The 19,282-nt window shown below is 50.9% G+C and overlaps 1 protein-coding gene across 2 annotated transcripts in view; it reads right to left on the reverse strand.

Annotated features, from left to right (window-relative positions):
• The window catches only part of TMTC1 (transmembrane O-mannosyltransferase targeting cadherins 1), a 255,008-nt gene that overhangs the window by 81,882 nt on the left and 153,844 nt on the right, over positions 1-19,282 (reverse strand). For both annotated transcript variants that reach the window (XM_070049600.1, XM_070049599.1), the window contains 2 exons: positions 16,563-16,684; positions 1,563-1,730 (listed from right to left, as the gene is read on the reverse strand). In XM_070049600.1, coding sequence (XP_069905701.1) covers positions 1,563-1,730; positions 16,563-16,684 — 290 coding nt within the window. The remainder of the gene's footprint in view (positions 1-1,562; positions 1,731-16,562; positions 16,685-19,282) is intronic.

The following is a 19,282-nucleotide window of genomic DNA, read 5'->3' on the forward strand; positions in this document are numbered from 1 at the left end:
GCTCCTGGCTCCTGGCTTTGGATCACCGCAGCTCCAGCCGTTGTGGCCAATTGGGGAGTGAACCAGCGGATGGAAGATCGATCTCTCTCTCTCTCTCTCTCTCTCCCTGCCTCTCCTCTCTGTGTAACTCTGACTTTCAAATAAATAAATAAATCTTAAAAAAAAAAAAAGGAGCATAGTGTCCCAGGTCTAGGCGGAGAAAAAAAATCATTAAAAAATTCTACACAAATATTTCCCTCAGCAATCATTCTCTGTGGTACCCATTGACAATGGCAGCGATAACAAGGACAATGACAGAGCAACAATAAAAAATAACAGGACAGCACACCAAACTTTTTTGTCTATTTTAAAAGTTTGGTGGTAAAATCCAATATTTATTTAAAAATAGCAGAGGCTTGCAGTGAACATGTGTCTCGTTTGTTCGCTCACTTGCATTCTTTCTGGCAGCCTCTCTTTCCCTGCCCATGGTCTCCTGCTGGGACACACCCCTCCCTCACGCTGTGGAGTCCCGCGTGTCTGCCTGTGCTAACTCCTGCCATGGAAGTCGGAGGAGGCTTCCCTGGCGACATCACTCATTTCAGGGCCTGGCAGTGACCAAAGGCAGCCACGTGCCCCGAGCTCACACTAAGCCAAAAGACCTCCTTCTTCCAGGAGGTGTACGTAGACAGAGTAACAGTGAGACTCCCCGCTGGCTCCCATTCCTGAGAATGGGCTCAGGGGGGTGTGCTCGTTCTTAGCCGCTCCGTCCCAACTGCCTGCTTCCCCACTGTCTTCCAACCCTCTACCCTTTCCCCACGTGACCCCAACTCTGCCTCAGCTGTTTGCTCCTAAGGAAAGAGGGCCAGGCACCAGCTGAGCACGTGACCAAGCACACACCTGGTGACTCAGCCAGCCCACTAGGCGGTACGTGAAGATACGGGCTCGACACCCCTGGCGACTCAGAGAACACTGCAAGCATGCCCGGAGCGGCAGAGCCCAGGACAGGCCACCAGGACTGTGGCATCCGTGAGACAGTCCGAGCCCAGAAACACAGCACGATGGGGGATGATAGCAAAGAACACGCTTTGCGGCCAGTTGGGGGTAGGAAGGTGAAATGTCGCCCCTCAACATAGAAATGACAAGGTCTTTCAATCCTCACTCAAAAATAATGTTCACGCCTTCACCCACGGGGGTCTTCTCAAGGACACGTGACCCTCCTCTTCCTCCTGCTGTGTGCTCACCCACCCGCCCTCTTCACGGGACTCAATGATGACATGAGCCGTAGGGGCTCCATGTTGCTTCTGGCTGAGTTTTGCAGCCCAGCTCAGCTCATCATCTGAACCCACAGACCCCAAGACCTTCCCACGAGCTTTATTTTCATGAACCCACTTGGAATGAGCTCATGTCCAATTTTATACCACGTCGTTCAAGAACACAAAGTTAGCACCTGAACTCAAACTGCATCTTCCATCTTCAACTTCTACTAAAAATGCATTAACACACACCACCAGCCCCATGTCACCTCACTGTTTCGGAGTGACACGCGTTAGCAATGAGATCAATGGGAAGACCCCAAGTCTGACCTGAAAAGGGACTCTCTCGACAGCCAGATTTCATTCTGTTTCACGGTCTTCCAGGAGAACAGCAGGAGCAGCAGCACGGTGGACGCCATCAGGGTGGTGGCCCCACATCGGTTCAGCCACGTGCAGAGCTTGCTCAGTCCGTGCACAAAAAGGATGCAGTAGCCCATGCTGGGAGACAGGATGGAAGAAACAGGGTTAGCTGGGTGTGGGTCAACTCTGAGCCCTCGACCCCATGGAACCTATGTGCCCATGAAGCTTGGCCTGAGTGGAGAAGGGAACACCACCTCCCCCATCTTGGTCAACACTTGTATGTCTGTTCTCTAACGCTCTACACTAGTGCACTTGCTCGTTCCTGGACGCCAGCACAGAGAACAGCAGGATCATCCTGACGAGCCGAGGGTGCCCTGAGTTTTAACAGCTCGGGAATCTTGAGACATCCCCGTGTACGTCCTTCAACCCTCAGTGGAGCCTCTGACTCATGCCACTCATGTCACTGTTACTACAGAGCTCTTAGCACCAAGTGCCCCAATGTGGAGTCTGTGCTGCAGCTGGTGCCACCACAGCTTTGCAAAGGGACAGTGTCTGAGGCTCCATTAGGCTCTGGGAGGGATGCCGGTCACCAAACGGCATCCATCTCTCTTTCAAGGGATGGCCTGCAGAGGGCTTCTCCCACTCTGACAATCTACACCCTTCTGCTTTGGAAGACCCATCTGCAGGCCAACTCCTGAGCCCATCCTGGACAGGCCGGACCGAGAGCATCCTCTGCTGACCCCGCCCAGCATCCCCAATAGCCACAGAGTCCACATGGTGTCTGAGCGGCACTTCCACACAGGGCTGTCGGCTGTCTAAACGGCTGATGTGGTGGACGGCATAGGACCCCTCACACCGTCTGCACCCACAGAGGTGTCCTGTCTGCTGGTGCCACTCATTGCTGCCGCGTGCACTACAGCTGGACACTGCTGCTTTCCGAAGATGACCACTACAGGCTCTCTTAATGATGTTGTCTGCATAATTAAACCCTACATTAGTCAGAAATGACTACCACCGGAAGCCCCAAATCAATACAGCCTGTGCACTTGTTCAATCATTTTTTCCTTCTTTCTGCTACGTGATTGGCAATATTGCAGGAAGTAAAAATACAATTAGAAATGAAATACAGGCCCCTCCCTCAGTGAACGCCAACTTAGTAAATCAGACTGTTTCTCCTTTATTTTTGTAAGACTGTATTTATTTATATGAGAGGTAGAGTCACAGAGAGAGAGAGACAGAGAGAGAGAGAAAGGTTCTCCATCCACTGCTTCACTCCCTACATGGCTGCAACAGCCAGGGCTGAGCTGATCTGAAGCCAGGAACTTCCTCTGGGTCTCCCACGTGGGTGCAGGGGCCAAGCACCTGGGCCATCCTCCACTTTCCCAGGCTACAAGCAGAGAGCTGGATTGAAAGAAGAGCAGCTGGGACGTGAACCGGTGCTCACATGGGATGCCGGCACTGCAGGCAAAGGCTTAGCCCATGATGCCACAGTGCCAGCCCCCAGGTTGTCCTTAAAAAGGAAATGTCTCCTCCCTTCCCTAAACATACATCACTGAACACCTATGCTTTGGTTTCAAGAGCAGAAAGACAGAAGAGAGGCATCTGAGTTGGACACCCTGAGAACAAAGTCAGAGACCTAATTCTGCCACCGAAGACCCTTAGATCCAGCTCCCTAAGGATATGGGACTCATTGTTCAGCCAAAGGGAGTCACCACCCTACTCACCACCAGGACAAACGACCTGAGCTAAGGAGGCCACTGTCCCAAGCACTGGATTCGAGAGCCGCAGGGGCGTTTCTGAGGCCTGGCATACTCCAGAACAAAATTCCTGGTGGAAAAAGCCCACAAACTCCACTTCTACAACTCCCACGTTCAGCCTTCAAAGCTCAGAGCTTCTCTACAGATATACAGTGGTACACACTAACATCACCGCTGTCTTTGGCCAGAGGGACCGCTCATGCTCTCATGAGCCCACTGCCACCCGTTCCTCCAGCCCCAGATGGAATGCAACCACCCACCACTGAACAGTCATTAAGGAGCCAGGAATGCTCTCCTGGCTACATTCTGTCATACCACACGTATTTCACAAGCAACTGACCACGTACCTACACCATCAAAGATATCGAACAGGGCCAGCATGGTGGCATAGTAGTTGTCACTGCCTGTGATGCTGGTTTGAGTCCTGGCTGCTCCACTTCCAATCCAGCTTCCTGCCAATAGGCCTGGGAAGGCAGCAGAAGATGTTCCAAGTCCTTGGCTTCAGCACTCACATGGGAGACCCAGAAGAAGCTCCTGGCTCCTGGCATCCGCCTGGCTCAGCCCTGGCCATTGTGACTATTTGGGGAGTGACCCAATAGATGGAAGATCTCTTTCCCTGTCTTTCCTGATGTGTGTCTGTAACTCTGCCTTTCAAATGAATAAGTAAATCTTTTAAGAAACAAGACATTGAGCCCCATGTGGACAAGTGGACCACACTCATCCTCATGGAACTCACATGAGCGGGATGCACATGAGGACATGTCACATGGAGAAAAACCATGCAGCGAAGGAGGTTGAGAGTCGGTGTGGGTGTTCAGAAGGCCTCACAGCAAAGGCCTGAGATGCGGGGCCCCGGCCATGCACACAGATCTGCCTCCAGTGACAGTGCCACACAACGTACGGGTTAAAGACGCGCTAAGCTGTATGACACATATCTACCTAGGTGTGCCAATCTCCTAGGCAGTATCACATTCTTAAAGACCTGACACAAACATCACAGCGATCCAGATGCTTCTCCATATGCGACTTCATCTTTAAACACTTCCCTGAATGCGTATCTCAACAGCTAGCATAGCACCTGGCTCTCTCCATCGCTGGGGGCTGGCGAGGCCTCGTTTTGTAAGTGGATCTGCAGGCTTTTCTGGCCTCTTGGACGATGACACCAGGGCAGCTTAGTCTGCTTAAGAAGACTCTGGGCTGCTGACAGAGACCTCCAGGTACAGCCCACAGGAACTCCATTAAACCAGCTGCCGCCACTCAAGAAAGCCAGAACCTATGGATGGTTTGAGGTCCATCCTAAAAAGCATTCTTCAAGCAAGCTTGGAAAGGAGCCCTGCAAAGAAAGAAAGGTGTCTCCCTCTGTCTCCCTCTCTCCCTCTCTCTCTCATACACCATCTCTCTAATGCCATCTCCAATTTTGAAAAGGATTTCATTCACAGCCTACTTAGCAGACAGCACTTAAATAACTAAGGACACTTGTATTTCTTTTACTTTTATGACACTCAAAGAGAATTTAACAAGAAATGAAAACAATGATTATCCTTTTTTATTAGAATAAAAGTATGCTAAACCCATGGCTTGGGAGCTTCCTTAGTGGTTGCCAATCATCTTATAGGTAACACAAATGTTCTCCCATGAAACTTGCCCAGACGGTTTTAGTTGAATAAACAACGATACTTCTCATTCCCACTTACATCAACCTGAAAAGGTAACAAATTTCTCTCCCTGGCGCAACCATTTTATGATGCTTGCTATGCCTTCATTTTCTATTTAATTATTTGCAACAAATAGTATCTTTTTGTTTTCAAGTAGAAATGAAATTCTACCTTTTGTCTGCAAACTCCAACAATTCACTAAAAATATTTATAAACCATAACCCAAGATAAACAACCTTATTTTATCCTTTTGAAGAATTCATGATTTTATAACCCAAGATAAGCAACCTTATTTTATCCTTTTGAAGAATTCATGATTTTAAAGAGTCCAGAGGAGGGGACGCCACTGTGGCATAGCGGGTAAAGCTGCCACCTGTAGTGACAGCATCCCACATGGGCGCGGTTTCGAGACCCGGCTGTTCCACTTTCAATCCAGCTCTCTGCTGTGGCCTGGGAAAACAGAAGATGGCCCAAGTCCTTGGGCCCCTGCACCAACATGGGAGACCCAGAAGAAGTTCCAGGCTCCTGACTTCAGAGTGGTCCAGCTCCAGTTACTACGGCCATATGGGGAGTGAACCAGCAGATAGAAGACTTCTCTCTCTCTCTGCCACTGCCTCTCTCTAACTCTTCCTTTCAAATAAATAGATAAATCTTATCTTAAAAAAAAAAAAAAAAAAAAGAGTCCAGGGGCTGGCGCCATGGCTCGCTTGGTAATCTTCCACCTGCAGCACCGGCATCCCATATGGGCACCGGGTTCTGTCCCAGTTGCCCCTCTTCCAGGCCAGCTCTCTCCTGTGGCCCAGGAGTGCAGTGGAGGATGGCCCAAGTCCTTGGGTCCTGCACCCTATGGGAGACCAGGAGAAGCACCTGGCTCCTGGCTTCGGATCAGCACAGTGCCGGCCATAACGGCCATTTGGGGGGTGAACCAACGGAAGGAAGACCTTTCTGTCTCTCTCTCACGGTCTAACTCTACCTGTCAAATAAAAAAAAAAAAAAAAAAAAAAGAGGGTCCGGTCCAGAGGAAACCTAAATCTAGTAAGTTTCATTCAAAACTTGTGAATCCCTCACTGGCAAATTACGTGATGGCGAGTGGTGAGATCTTCCTCGCGGCTCCTGGATGCCGGCCTCCAACGGTTAAACAGTCAAACCCTGGACCACGGAGTGGAGAACAGGGGTCTGAGGGCAGCCCAGGCAGGAGCGGGAAGTCCACGCTGACCCCGGAAGCTGCAGACTTCTGCAGGCCAAGCCTCGTTAGTGTCCCCACTTCCACTCCGTAATTACTCATCACAAACATCCAATGGATGGGGAGATTTTCCAGAACACCGAGCACGTTTGAAAGTGAGAATTAATTCATATTCCACAAAGAGTCGCCAAAGTCGTGCCTGCCTTCTCCTAGCCTCCCCTCTGCCATGCGAAGTGTAGTGCTCCCGGGTCCATGTGTATATGTGGTTCTCCATGAAACAGGTTTCTTCCCTTGCCTTCCAGCATATCTGTGGGACAACTGGAAGAAAGATGCCAATGCATCCACATTCCAAGAACCTTTCTCTTCTCCCTTTCTGAACCAACCTCATGAGGTTTCTTTACAACCTCATGGTTCACTTCTAATTAAGAAGTCTAGGGGTCTTCCCAGTGGCACAGGAGGTTAATTCGCCTCCTGTGGTGCCAGCATCCCATATGAACGCCGGTTTGAGTCCCGGTTGCTCCTCTTCCGATCCAGCTCTCTGCTGTAACTTGGGAAATCAGAAGATGGCCCAAGTGCTTGGGCCCATGACTCCATGTGGGGACCAGGAAGAAGCTCCTGGCTCCTGATCGTTGCAGCTCTGGCCTTTACGACCATCTGGGGAGTGAACCATCAGATGGAAGACCTCTCTCTTTGTCTCTTCCTATGTCTGTAACTCTCTCTCTCAAATAAATAAATAAATAAAATCTTGGGGGGGAAAAAAAAACTCTCTACTGCAAAAACCATCAGCTTGCTTCCCAATTCTGAATTCTCCTGTTATTGATCTTGGACAAATTATCAGAATTCTTTAGTTCTTAATTTCCTTATTTGGCAAAAGGAAACAATACTTTTACAACATGTATAATATCTCATACACGCTCAACAAATGATTAAGGTATTAATTCAGAATAGCATTAGAAAATTATTTTCTGCTACATAAGAGTATTATGAGGAAAGAAAGTCTTGTGTTATATTCCAGGTAGAGACTGATGCCTCGATACAAAACTCCACAAACACAACTCTCCAAACCGGGTTGATGTGCAACAGGCCACTCCCTGACATCAGGTACTTTAGGAAAAGGGGGTTTATGTGCAAGGACTCAGGCAGCTGTGGCTCGATTCCTGGGCTGCTGGATGGACCGTGGCCTTGGATCCTGCAGTCTAATGTGCGGAGAGCTCAGGGCATGGTCAGCTTGCGCATGGACCTCGGGCTGGCCCACAGCGTGCATGGTCTTGCTTTAAATGGCCAGTGACAGGGGCCAGCGAGCTTCCTTCAGAATGGCACAGGTAGGTTTGAATCTGTCTGGGTCTGTGAGTAGCTTGGGCATTACTTTGCTTGATCAAGGTCAGAGTTCCTGAGAAGCTATCAAAAAAGGGGTTGACACGGGGACGTCAACTCCAACGGCTGCCTGAGCCTTTGTGACTCAGGGTCTCGGCTCCGGCTTTACCCTTGTGTCACTCAAGCTAACGAGTTCTTCTCTTCAGAGAGGCTGCAGGCTATGGGAGGCATCCTGAGGCCTAATCAAAGACCCCAGGGGTAGCAGTGCAGCTCCAGTCTCTATAGCAGGCTCCTGTAGCTTCCTAAGTGACAGGGATACAACAGAGACACTGCCTAATGCCTTAGGGCACTGCTAGGTACAGAGGATCACAAGGGATCTCCTGCAGGCTTCCCGCTTGCAGGTCCATGATAAAGGAAAGAGGAGTTCACTGGGGAAGAGTCTGGGACTGGCAGGAGAGCTGAGCTCTGGGGCCACAGAAGCTGCAATCAACCACAGAGGCCTAGACATCTGTACTCCAAGGTTGGCTTCTGCAATAATGCCAGGCAGCGGTTGTCTGGTGGGCAGCAGGGGCTTGGCCCAGAGGTTGAGACAGCGCTAGGATGCTGGTTACAGTATCTACGTCCCATACTGGGGTGCCTTGGTTCAAATCCCAGTTCCAGCTGCTGACGCCAGCTTCCTGCTAATGCAGACCAGCTAATGCAGACACAGCGCTGATGGTACCAGTGACGGGAGTCTGCCACCCACACGGGAGATCTGCACTGAGTTTCAGGCTCCAGCTGGAGTCAGGGCAGGCATTCAGGGCGTGAACCAGCAGATGGCAGATCTCTGTTTCTCTGCCTCTCAACTAGAAAAATACACATACATACACACACACACACACACACACCTACCTTATATTCTAAAAGGAGCTGCATGGGCCGGCGCCATGGCTCACTAGGCTAATCCTCCGCCTTGTGGTGCCGGCACACCGGGTTCTAGTCCCGGTTGGGGCGCCGGATTCTGTCCCAGTTGCCCCTTTTCCAGGCCAGCTCTCTGCTGTGGCCAGGGAGTGCAGTGGAGGATGGCCCAAGTGCTTGGGCCCTGTACCCTGTGGGAGACCAGGAGAAGTACCTGGCTCCTGCTATCAGATCAGCGCGGTGTGCTGGCCACAGCGTGCCGGCCGCTGGAGGGCGAACCAACGGCAAAGGAAGACCTTTCTGTCTGTCTCTCTCTCTCACTGTCCACTCTGCCTGTCAAAAAAAAAAAAAAAAAAAAAAAAAAAAAAAAAAAAAAGGAGCTGCATGGGGCCAGCGCTGTGGCGTAGCCGGTAAAGCTGTCACTTGTAGTGCTGGCAAGCCATACAGGTGCCGGTTCGAGTCCCGGCTGCTCTGATCCAGCTCTCTGCTGTGGCCTGGGAAAGCAGTGGAGGATGACCCAAGTCCCTGGGCCTCTGCACCCATGTGGGAGACCCAGAAGTAGCTCCTGGCTCCTGGCTTTGGATAGGCCCAGCTCTGCCTGTTGCAGCCATTTGAGAAGTGAACTAGTGGATGGAAGCTCGCTCTCTCTCTGCCTCTCTGTAACTGCCTTTCAAATAAATAAATAAATCTTAAAAAAAAAAAAAGGTTACTAGAATGTGCATGTTCCCCTGTGCAGCACTGAAGAGAGAAGCAAAGAAGGAGGGGCACCATCAACTACAGGTGCTGCTGATGGGAGAGAGGCTGAGTGGCAACTCGTACATCCAATCACATCCTCCAGTAAAAACAACAACGCAGTGTGTAGAAGCCAAAGAGAAGGAACAGAGGTGAGGGGGCGCAGGAGAGGTGTGCACGAACCTCTCTCGCCTGGCCAGGGTAGACTGAAATAATGACCTGCAATTAGCTGGCAGAGCTTCCAACACTTTTCACATCCATTATCCTCGTTAGTCTCATCTGGATCTAAATTACACCTTCCAAGTTGTACTTTCAAGTGCCGGTTCCCAAGACGCTTGCTGCTCACAACTTAGGACAGAACCAACGCAAGCATTTGTCTTCGTAACAAGCAGGGTTCTGTCGCATCAAGACCATGATTCCGGTCAACAGGTGTCCTCCAAACGCACGTGAGGCTTGCACTCGGGGCTGAGAGTAATTACAGAGCTCGGCAGACTGGCCAAATAAGCACCTTGACCTTCATAACCGTGAAAACCGCCCATCAGTTTGCTTCCTCGGGTTCTGCTTGAGCAGCTGCTCGACAAGCCCAGGTTGCTCTGCCTGCCCATCCAACGCCCTGAACCACGCGAGTTTCAAACAAAGGAAGCTGAACAGGCAAGAAGATGGCCTGTCCAGCTCTGTCTGCTTCCAGGGCCCTCTGTTCTCCCCGTGGCCCAGCCCCCACCATCTCCAGGGCCTCGTTAGGGCGGCTCAGCCTTGCCCCATCTATGACAGTCGATCGTGGGCTTAGACAAGACGCCTTTGTGGGTGATCCGAGCCTGGCCCTGAGCCACTGCTGAGGTATCAGACCCTGCTAGGAGCCCCCACCTCCTGAAGCAGGCGGGCAGGTGGACGGGCAAGCTTCCGCCTGCTCTCAGGGCTGCGCCATCTCTTGGTAAAGCTGCCTGTGGCGTGGGGGGTGACGTCACTCCTGCCGCCCTCCATCTCCTCCCGGCACCTGACACCTGCTCCTGGTTGCCGCTTGCCCCAGTGAGCATCTCACCATCACTTAGTCCAGCTGCTTCCCAGGGTGCCCCGTTCTTCCACGGCCGAGGCCCCACACCAGTGCTCTGCAGCCACCAGGAGGCCCCACTGAGAGCCTGTGCTCACGGCAGGGGGTCTTCTCTTTTCAGGCCTCAGTCCAGGGATGCACCTGCCCCTCCCACTGGGCCCACACACTGAATCTGACCAGTGCTAGGCAGTCAAGCCACGATCCATGGAAAATCCAGCACATGAAACTCAAGAAGAAAACACGTGGAGTTTCACAGTCACTCCCAATCACAGACTGCCCGCTTCTGGTTCTGCCAGGCACCTTAGAGGCTACGGGTTTGAGATTTCTTTTTCTTTTCTTTTTTTTGACAGGCAGAGTGGACAGTGAGAGAGAGAGACAGAGAGAAAGGTCTTCCTTTGCCGTTGGTTCCCCCTCCAATGGCCGCCACGGCCGGTGCGCTGCGGCCGGCGCACCGCGCTGATCCAATGGCAGGAGCCAGGTGCTTCTCCTGGTCTCCCATGGGGTGCAGGGCCCAAGGACTTGGGCCATCCTCCACTGCACTCCCGGGCCAGAGCAGAGAGCTGGCCTGGAAGAGGAGCAACTGGGACATAATCCGGTGCCCCGACCGGGACTAGAACCCGGTGTGCCGGAGCCACAGGCGGAGGATTAGCCTATTGAGCCATGGTGCTGGCCAGGTTTGAGATTTCTAACACCAGTAAATCCCCAGGAAGGCAGGGGTGGCTGGGAGAGGAGGGAGCGGCAGTGCTCCCTACCCCCTTGCTCTCACCAGCACAGGGACACTGAGCTCTCGGCAGACACCATGCCACAGTTTTATGAAACTGCAGATTGGACTTTAAGAAAAGCACGTGCCATGGCCGTTCTTTTTCCCTGCAGCTGCAATGTGGCCACACAGCTGTCAAGATCCACCACGCCTCCCTAGGCAGGGAACTGCACAGGAAAGCCAGCCCTCGTTTCACAGTCAGGAGAAGGCAGCCTGGCCCCATTCCACGACTCTCCCGGGACGGCCAGGAAGGGGTGATCCTGGCAGTACTCACGCCCCACTCAGTGCTCTTCCTCCTGCATTTCCTAAACTCCCAGGATCCTCTGTGGCGCTCTTGCTTGACAAAGCTTAGACGCACTCCCTGGGGCTGAGCCCTGTCCTGCAGCAACCAAGGAGCAGAGGCCCAGAGACTCCTCAGGAGGGTCCCCTCCGTCAGAGGATGGGGGGCTGTGTGGCTTCAGAGGAGGTCTGGACCACTTTGCCTTCCAAGAAGTGTATCCTGTGCCGGTGTCGTGCGGGAGACCGTGGGAGAGGAACAACTCCACTTCAAGTCTGCTGCTCCTGTCTGCAGCTACTTCTCGGGATGGACACTTTAAGAGGCCACCTCGTCTTCTGAGCCTCTCGCCCCCGAGAGCAAGGGTGCCACAATACCCACGGCATCGTTTTCTAAAGGTGTGGGGGCACCTGTACTTATCTTCATTTGATTGAAAGGCAGACAGAGCAAGAGAGACAGAGATCTTCCAGCAGCTGGCTCAGTCCTTAAAAGCCCACAACAATCAGGTCTGGGCCAGGCCAAAGCCAGGAGCCAGGAACCCCATCTGGATCTCCCACCTGGGTGGTAGGGACCCCAGCACTTGAGCCGTCACGCGCTCCCTTCCAGGGTGCACACCGGCAGGATGCTGCGATCGGAAGTGGCGAGGCAACTTGAACCCAGGCTCTCCGGTGGGACACGGGTGTCCCCAGCAGCGTCCGAACTGCTTGCCCTCAAATTTCTTGCCCTTAAAAGTCTGAGGCCAGTTTTAATCTCTCCCTGTTCCCTCGGATTCCTGCTACGTGACTTCCCTTCCTACAGCCTCAGTCACTCTAGATCAGCTCAATCCCAACACTGCTGGTGCCTCCACTCACTCCGGAGAATTCTCTTCCCCTCTGCACCCACCCCAGGCCTCCCAGAGCCGCTCAGGAATCTGCTCTTCGGCCCTGAAGCAAATAAATCAACCGTCGTCTGGCTGAAGAGTCACTCTCTGATCACGTTCTAGAAAGTCATCTAAGGGCTCTCAGCAGCTAGTTCTGCTTCATCAATTCTAAGAAACAGTCGTTAGCTGGAGGATCCTCATGTAGTTTTTATAAAACATGAAAAGACAGCCATGAAATTCTATGCTCCCCCCGAGACAAGCAGGAGAACAACACTCTGTGAGTGGCCGATGTTATCTGCTCAGAACACCCTCCGACTGGGACCTGGTGCTGCCCACCGGCAGGAGACACTGCTCCGGCGTGTTGGGGTGGACACAGCTCTGGCCTTGGAAGCCAGGCCATGTAGCCCCTTTCTGTCTCTTACATCCACAGATTCCAAAGTGCAAAGCAGAAGTTGGTATTCTCAGCTTCCTCTGGCTCAGGCCAGAGGTAGAACTGCAGGCAGCCGGTGGGTGGCGGCAGGCTCGCTGGTGGGGGTGGAGGCAGAGGCCCAAGGGCGCTGCTGGTCTGATGGCTCCCTGGCCTTTTGGGCTCATTCAGGCTTCAGTATCACCAACTTGACTTCTGCGCCCCCCGACAGGTGAGCGCTGGCGGCCGGATCTGGCTTCCGAGCAGCCTGAGAGAAACGCGGTGAACGCGAGGCTCCGCTTCTTTGGGAAGAGATGAAGCTCTTTACTGCACCTGCCTGCCGTCACCGGCGTTACCGGGGCAGCACAGAACACCTGCACAGGGAGGACCACCCGTCCCTCCAGCTGGGTCACCGAGCTCACTGCAGGGACCACCCGCGGGGAGCCCGGGCTCTGATGCTGCAGAAAGCAGCCACTTCCGGGCAGGTCCACAGTGGAAGGGCATCCGCGGAGAGAGCTTCCTGTGTGTACCAAGGTCTGGGCCGTCCACGCCCACCCGCAGGCTGCTTCAACAGAGCCGCCTTTAGCCAGGGCCCCGGCCCCACCACGCGTCACCTGCCAAGACTTTAGAGCTCCTGGTCTTCCAGGTTTCCCCCAACACGCGCACAGCTGCTCAGGGCTGGGTGAAACTGTTTCCTGAGAAAGTCTTCCGGAAGGTTCCACACACAGGCTGGCACTTCCCTTTCTGTGCTTTTAAGTTTATTGATTTTGTTTTCATTTAAAAGATGGGGAACAGAGACTAGGGGAGAAAGTGATTGAGAGAGAGAGTGAAACGGAATCTTCCATCCTATCGCTGATTTCCAGGGCAGAGCCAGGCCAAAGCCAGGAGCCAGGAACTCCGTCTACATCTCCCACATGCACATGGGGGCAGGAACTCAACAGCCACTTTTGCCATCACCTGCTGCCTCCCAAGACGCACACGAGCAGGAACCCGAACCAAGCGCTGACACGGGATGCGAGCATCCCACACAGCAGCCTAACCACCAAGCCAACTCCCACCCCAGACTCTGCGATCTGACTCAGCCTGCACCACTGCAGTTGTCCAATTTTAAGTAACAGTGGAACCCAGGGCTGTAAGCAAAGCAGCTCCTTTCAATTTCAGTTCCAGGAAGGACTTTAGGGAAGGACTGGGATCCACTGGAAGTGCCACACATTGTGCAGATACTCCAGCTTCCCAAATCGGAGTTCTCTCTCAACCGTGCCCGAGTGACCCGACCCCTTCAGCAGCCCCAGGACACACAAAGGGCAGCGAGGTACCCCCACCTCCCCGACCCCGGGGGTTGTTATCTGCGTGGACTGCACCTCTGGATGGGACGTGGCTGGCTGGGCACAGTGATGGCCTGGGCATCGATCCAGCAGTCAGTGGGCAGTAAAGAGAACCCCCTCCGGGGCTGGCATTGTGGTGCAGTGTGCAGGGCTGCTGTCACACTGCCATCCTCTATGAAGGCTGCTTTGAGTCCCGGCTGCTTTGTGTCCCATCCAGCTCCCTGCTAATGTGTCTGGCAAGGCAGTGGATGATGGCCCGAGGGCTTGAGCCCTGCCACCCCACCTGGGAGACCTGGGTGCAGTCCCTGGCTCCTGGCTTTGGCTTGCCCAGGCATTGCAGCCATTTGGGAAATGAACCAGTGGATGGAAAACCTCTGTACATCTCTTTCTCTGTTACTTTTTCTTTCAAATACACACACATATTAAATTTTTTAAAAAAGATAAAACCTTGAAAAATAAAACTTGGTAGAACACTGTAATGCTTACAGACATAAGGAAAGCGAGAGAACAAACAATGACCTTTTACAATGAAGACTGGTTTACTACAACCGGGTTTGGTTGCGTCTTCACTAAGTCTGCAAAGAAAGCAACATCTGGATTAGCTCTCAAAGGCAGGCACCTGCTCTTGGTGATACTGGTGCTCTCTTCTTCGTATTTAGCACTTTTATTTTAACACAAAGGCGACATTATTCTCAGGGGGAAAGAGTATTTTCTTTCCAGACAAGTATGAAAGGAGTCCCAGGAAGGCCTCCTTAGGATACACACCAGGGCTGGCACGGGGGTGTCTCGGATGCCCTCACATGGCTTCCACGGTGTGTACCTAAGGTCTCTCCTGGAGCAATGATGTTCTAGTCTCTTCCTTAGGCTGCCTCCTTGGGGTGGGTGTTGTGTTCTGCAGCCCGGGACACCTACATGACCTAAGGGAGTGCCAGAACAAGCCTCGGCTACTCCAAGGCACATCCAGCTTCCTGCTAACGCATCCTGGGACAGCAGATGACGGCCCCCGTGCTCGGGTCCCCACAACCCAGGCAGGAGACCCAGACAGAGTTCAGGGCTCCTAGATGCAATGTGCCTCAGCCCTAGATGTTGTGTGCATTTGCGGAATGAACCACTGGATGCAAGATCGCTCTGCCTTTCAAGCAGATGAAAAAAAAAATCCCCGTCTTTCCGTGCCTTCCAGGGAAGCTGTCTGGAGGGTGAGAATTGCGTCAGAAGGCGACCCTGGGAGCCCCAGCTCTGTCACAGCTGCGGCACCTCTCAGAGTCCCGGTTTCAGTTTTGTACAACAGAGATAAAGGCAGCAGGGAGCCCATCTCCACTGCAAACCACATCCCAGGTCTTGACCACGATGATCTCAATGACCACAATGGCGCAGCTGTCACCCACTTCATGCAGGTGAAGAAAGTCACTCCTGGCAGCACTGCTGTCACGTGGGAGCAGGAACAGGAACACGGGCCCTCGGACTTCAGGGGCGGGCTGTGAGCCACCGTGGACAGGGAGAACTAACAGCTGAGAATAGTGACTACAATGTAAGCTCAGTCACAGTTTACTCTCAATATTAAGGCAGCATTAGTAAGTACAATGTATTTTTTAAAATATTAGGACCCATTAAGCCTTCTGTATAAAAGATCCCATGTTATTCATCAACAGTTAGGAAAGCTTTGAGGGCATACATGTTTGTAGTCTGAGAATCCAGCCCGGCGATTCCAGCCACACAACCAACCGTGGATGACAGTACGCCTGCGCCCAGGCCCTGGGGACTGGTCTCAGCAGAAACACGGCACCTGCAGACCGCTGTGCCCCGGGCCTCCTGCAGGACACACGTTCCTCGTCACCCACACCAGAACACGAAGTGTTGTACCGTGGTTTTGTGTCAGCAACTAGTATTTACCGAGCGACAACCTCTCTCCCGAGTTGTGCTTAGGGCAAGCTGTGAATGAAGGCTGCCTTGCTCTTCCTCCAAAGTCAGAATGAGGCTGGACCCACAGACCTGCGAGGGCGGCCTCGTGAACCCCCACCCCAGTCCCCCTGCTCACCCCCATGCTCACCCCCAAACCAAGTCAGAAGAACACCTGCCACATCTCCATGCCGTCAGGGATTTGGCTTTGGCTAACTGAAGACTGCATTACTCACTTCTAATTAGGTCTGTTTTTAACTCTCTTTGGGCAGTATCATCAATAAAAAAGGATTTCCTCCTAATAATATTAGGTTTATGATACCACCTTTGAGAAAACTGCATTCTTATAGAATCTACAGAACTAGAACCAATTTCTCTAAATAATAGCATCATAAACCCAAAGATTAATTTGAAGCAGTTTTATCAACGTCTCTGTTTTAAAATGAGAAAAGCTGGGTGCAACCATGCTTTGTGTCTTGCTCATGACCACAAAACACAGAGCCAGGGCTCTGTCTCCTGGCTCAGCCACATGTCCAGGCACACGCGCTTGCACCTGATGCAAGCCAACCAATATTTCTAGAAGAATCTTAACTAGACGTATTTGCACAAGGAGGGTGTGGCATGTGACTACAGCTACCATCTTGAATATGGTCATGTCTGCACATCATGAACTGGCCAGCTCCCAGCCACAGGAACGCTGGCGAGGGGGGATGAAGCCGTGCCAAGGCGAGTGCCCCTGTGTGCACCAGGGCTCCCCCAACCTAGGGGCTGTCCCTACCGCGGAGGCCCACGGGATCTCTCTGTCACACAGGGCGGCCGGCAGAGGGCAGGTCTCGGCAAGAGGGAGTCGCGGGGGATAGTTACCTAGGCATGTAAAGGACTCTCTCGGCCACCACAAAGCCCACCCTGAAGAAGAGATTGCTGGCTGGAATGAACGGCAAGACCAGGAACAACAAGCCCACTAAGACTTCCTTGTGCTCCAGTCTCTGAAACACACAACAGTGAAGGACACATTAATGTTGCATTCCACGTCAGTCGGCGTTTCCCCCGCTCTTTCTTTCTCAAGTTCACAGCGAAGGCATGGGTACAGCAGAGCACTGCAGACCATCTCATGGCTGAGTGGGCTATAAAGAGCCCCGCTGGCACACGCTGCCGGCATGTCCAACACGCACAGTCGCCAGCGCGCACACACTCGCCACCCAGGAGCTCCCGGGCTGGCACAGGGCACTCAGCCATCACTGGGGTCTTTCTGGGCATGCCCTAACACTGCCCTGCTCCTTGGCCCCAGGTGCCTCGTTCCCAAGGAGCAAAGCAGCTGCAGAGACTCCAGCACAATTAGGCACCATGCAGAATGTAATGACGCATCCACTCTGAAACAGAACATATATATAAATATATAAATAACAGACTGCTCTTCCGGAGAGGAAGAGCCAAACACAAAAGAAATTGATGACTACGGGTAAACTGTGAGGCATCAATGAGGGGCTTCATCAGAGCTAAGGAGTTTCTTAGCCCCTGTCAAACTGGGCCGGCAAGCGTTTATTTCGTTTTTTAACTTAAATCATCAAAGGGGCTGGCACTGTGGTGTAGCCACCACCTGCAGTGCCACATCCCATATGGACGCCAGTTCAAGTCCCGGCTGCTCCACTTCCCATCCAGCTCTCTGCTATGGCCTGGGAAAACCGTAGATGATAGCCCAAGTCCTTGGGCCCCTGCACCCACATTGAGTCCTGGAGGAAGCTCCTGGCTTCAGATCGGCACACTCTGGCTGTTGTGGCCAAATGGGGAGTGAACCAGCAGATGGAAGACCTCTCTTTCTCTCTCTCTCTGCCTCTCCTCTCTCTGTGTAACTCTGACTTTCAAATAAATAAGTAAATCTTACCAAAAAAACCATCACAGTAATTCATTAAATTGACAAAAAGTCTTTCTCTGATACTGTATACATTAATTTGTAATACATTCTGTCCTCTAAAATGAGCAGAAAAACTGTTTATTGCTAACAATATTTTGTAATAGATATTGTAACAACTATTTGTATTTTTATTTCTATATGTGAAATATATATCATACATACATAGTGCATAGAAACATCTGAAGACAGTTCTATTTAAAATAGGCCTCAGTGTATGGGAAAGTATTATTCCTAGTTTCTAAAATAAAATTTAATCTGAATAAGAGTCGGAGAACTCAGAGGGCTTCCATAGCCTTGGAAACTCATGACTGGGCATAGGGAGATTACTGATGCCATAGACAGGAGTGTCAATTGGTAAAGTCAACAACAGGAGTCACTGTGCACTTACTCCTCATGTAGGATCTCTATCCTTAATGTGCTGTACATTGAGATTTAATGCTATAACGAGTACTCAAACAATATATTTCACTTTGTGTTTCTATGGGGGTGCAAACTGTTGAAATCCTTACTTAATGCATACTAAACTGATCCTCTGTAAAAAAAAAAAAAGAAAAAAAAAAAAAAGAAATTATCAATTCCCAACTTGACTCTCACTGGGATTAAACATGACAATAGGTCTGCTCTGATTTCATCATCATTTAAAAAAATCATCTATTATTTTTCACTTTATGTTTCTGTGTGGGAGCAAACTGTTGAAATCCATACTTAATGTATACTAAGCTGATCTTCTGTATATTAAGATAATCGAAAATGAATCATGATGTGAATGGAAGGGGAGAGGGAGTGGGAAAGGGGAGGGTTGTGGGTGGGAGGGACGGTATGGGGGGGAAGCCATTGTAATCCATAAGTCGTACTTTGGAAAATTATATGCATTAAATAAAAGTTAAAAAAAAAAAAAAAAATTTAATCTGAAAACCAAATAGAACATTCCATGTTACCATTTATGACAAACATTTAAAATAGTCCATTACTTTTAATAATAACTGAGTAAGAATGAGTAAGATAATTTCACAAATATAAATAAAAGTCCCTAATAGAAGTTACAAACATTTTATGTATGCAAAGTAAAAATTTTAAGTATCTTGGCATATTTTTCACCTGGATTTTATTAAAGTTTCAGTTTCATAGTCCACAGCACAGAGAGTAAGTTTCAGAGTGACACCATACGATCTGAATAGTTTTCTTTGAATAATTAATGGTTCTTTAAGTAATGTTCTCCTTTTTCCCTAAGAAATCACAACCCTTATGATTAAAAGAAAAAAGAAGGAAAATACAGGTTATGTAACAAGCTTCCAACTCAGATGCATGGAATAGGATGCCACATTTCTATGAGTTACCAAAATAAAGCAAAAAAGGTTTAAAAAAAGGTCAATGCCTTTCATTAAAAAGCTGTAGATTGTCTCTGAATTGAGCTCATACTTTGAGTTTACCAAGTACCTTTCAGTTTGAGGACTTAAAGGACGTAATCTGAAGCAGAATGGACATTCTCACAAGAATCCTAGCACATGGAGGGTTAGCATTTCTCCTGTGCATTGAAAACACCCTGACACAATGAGGCCCTGGTTGCGCGTTCTTCATGAACGCTGAGCCTACTGCTGAGTAAGTAGCACGCTGCTATTTTTTTTTTACAGGTGTGCTTTGATGTTTTAGAGAAAATCCATGACTGCTTTTG

Source organism: Oryctolagus cuniculus, chromosome 9, assembly GCF_964237555.1.
Source record: "Oryctolagus cuniculus chromosome 9, mOryCun1.1, whole genome shotgun sequence".
In the NCBI taxonomy this organism is placed as follows: domain Eukaryota; kingdom Metazoa; phylum Chordata; class Mammalia; order Lagomorpha; family Leporidae; genus Oryctolagus; species Oryctolagus cuniculus.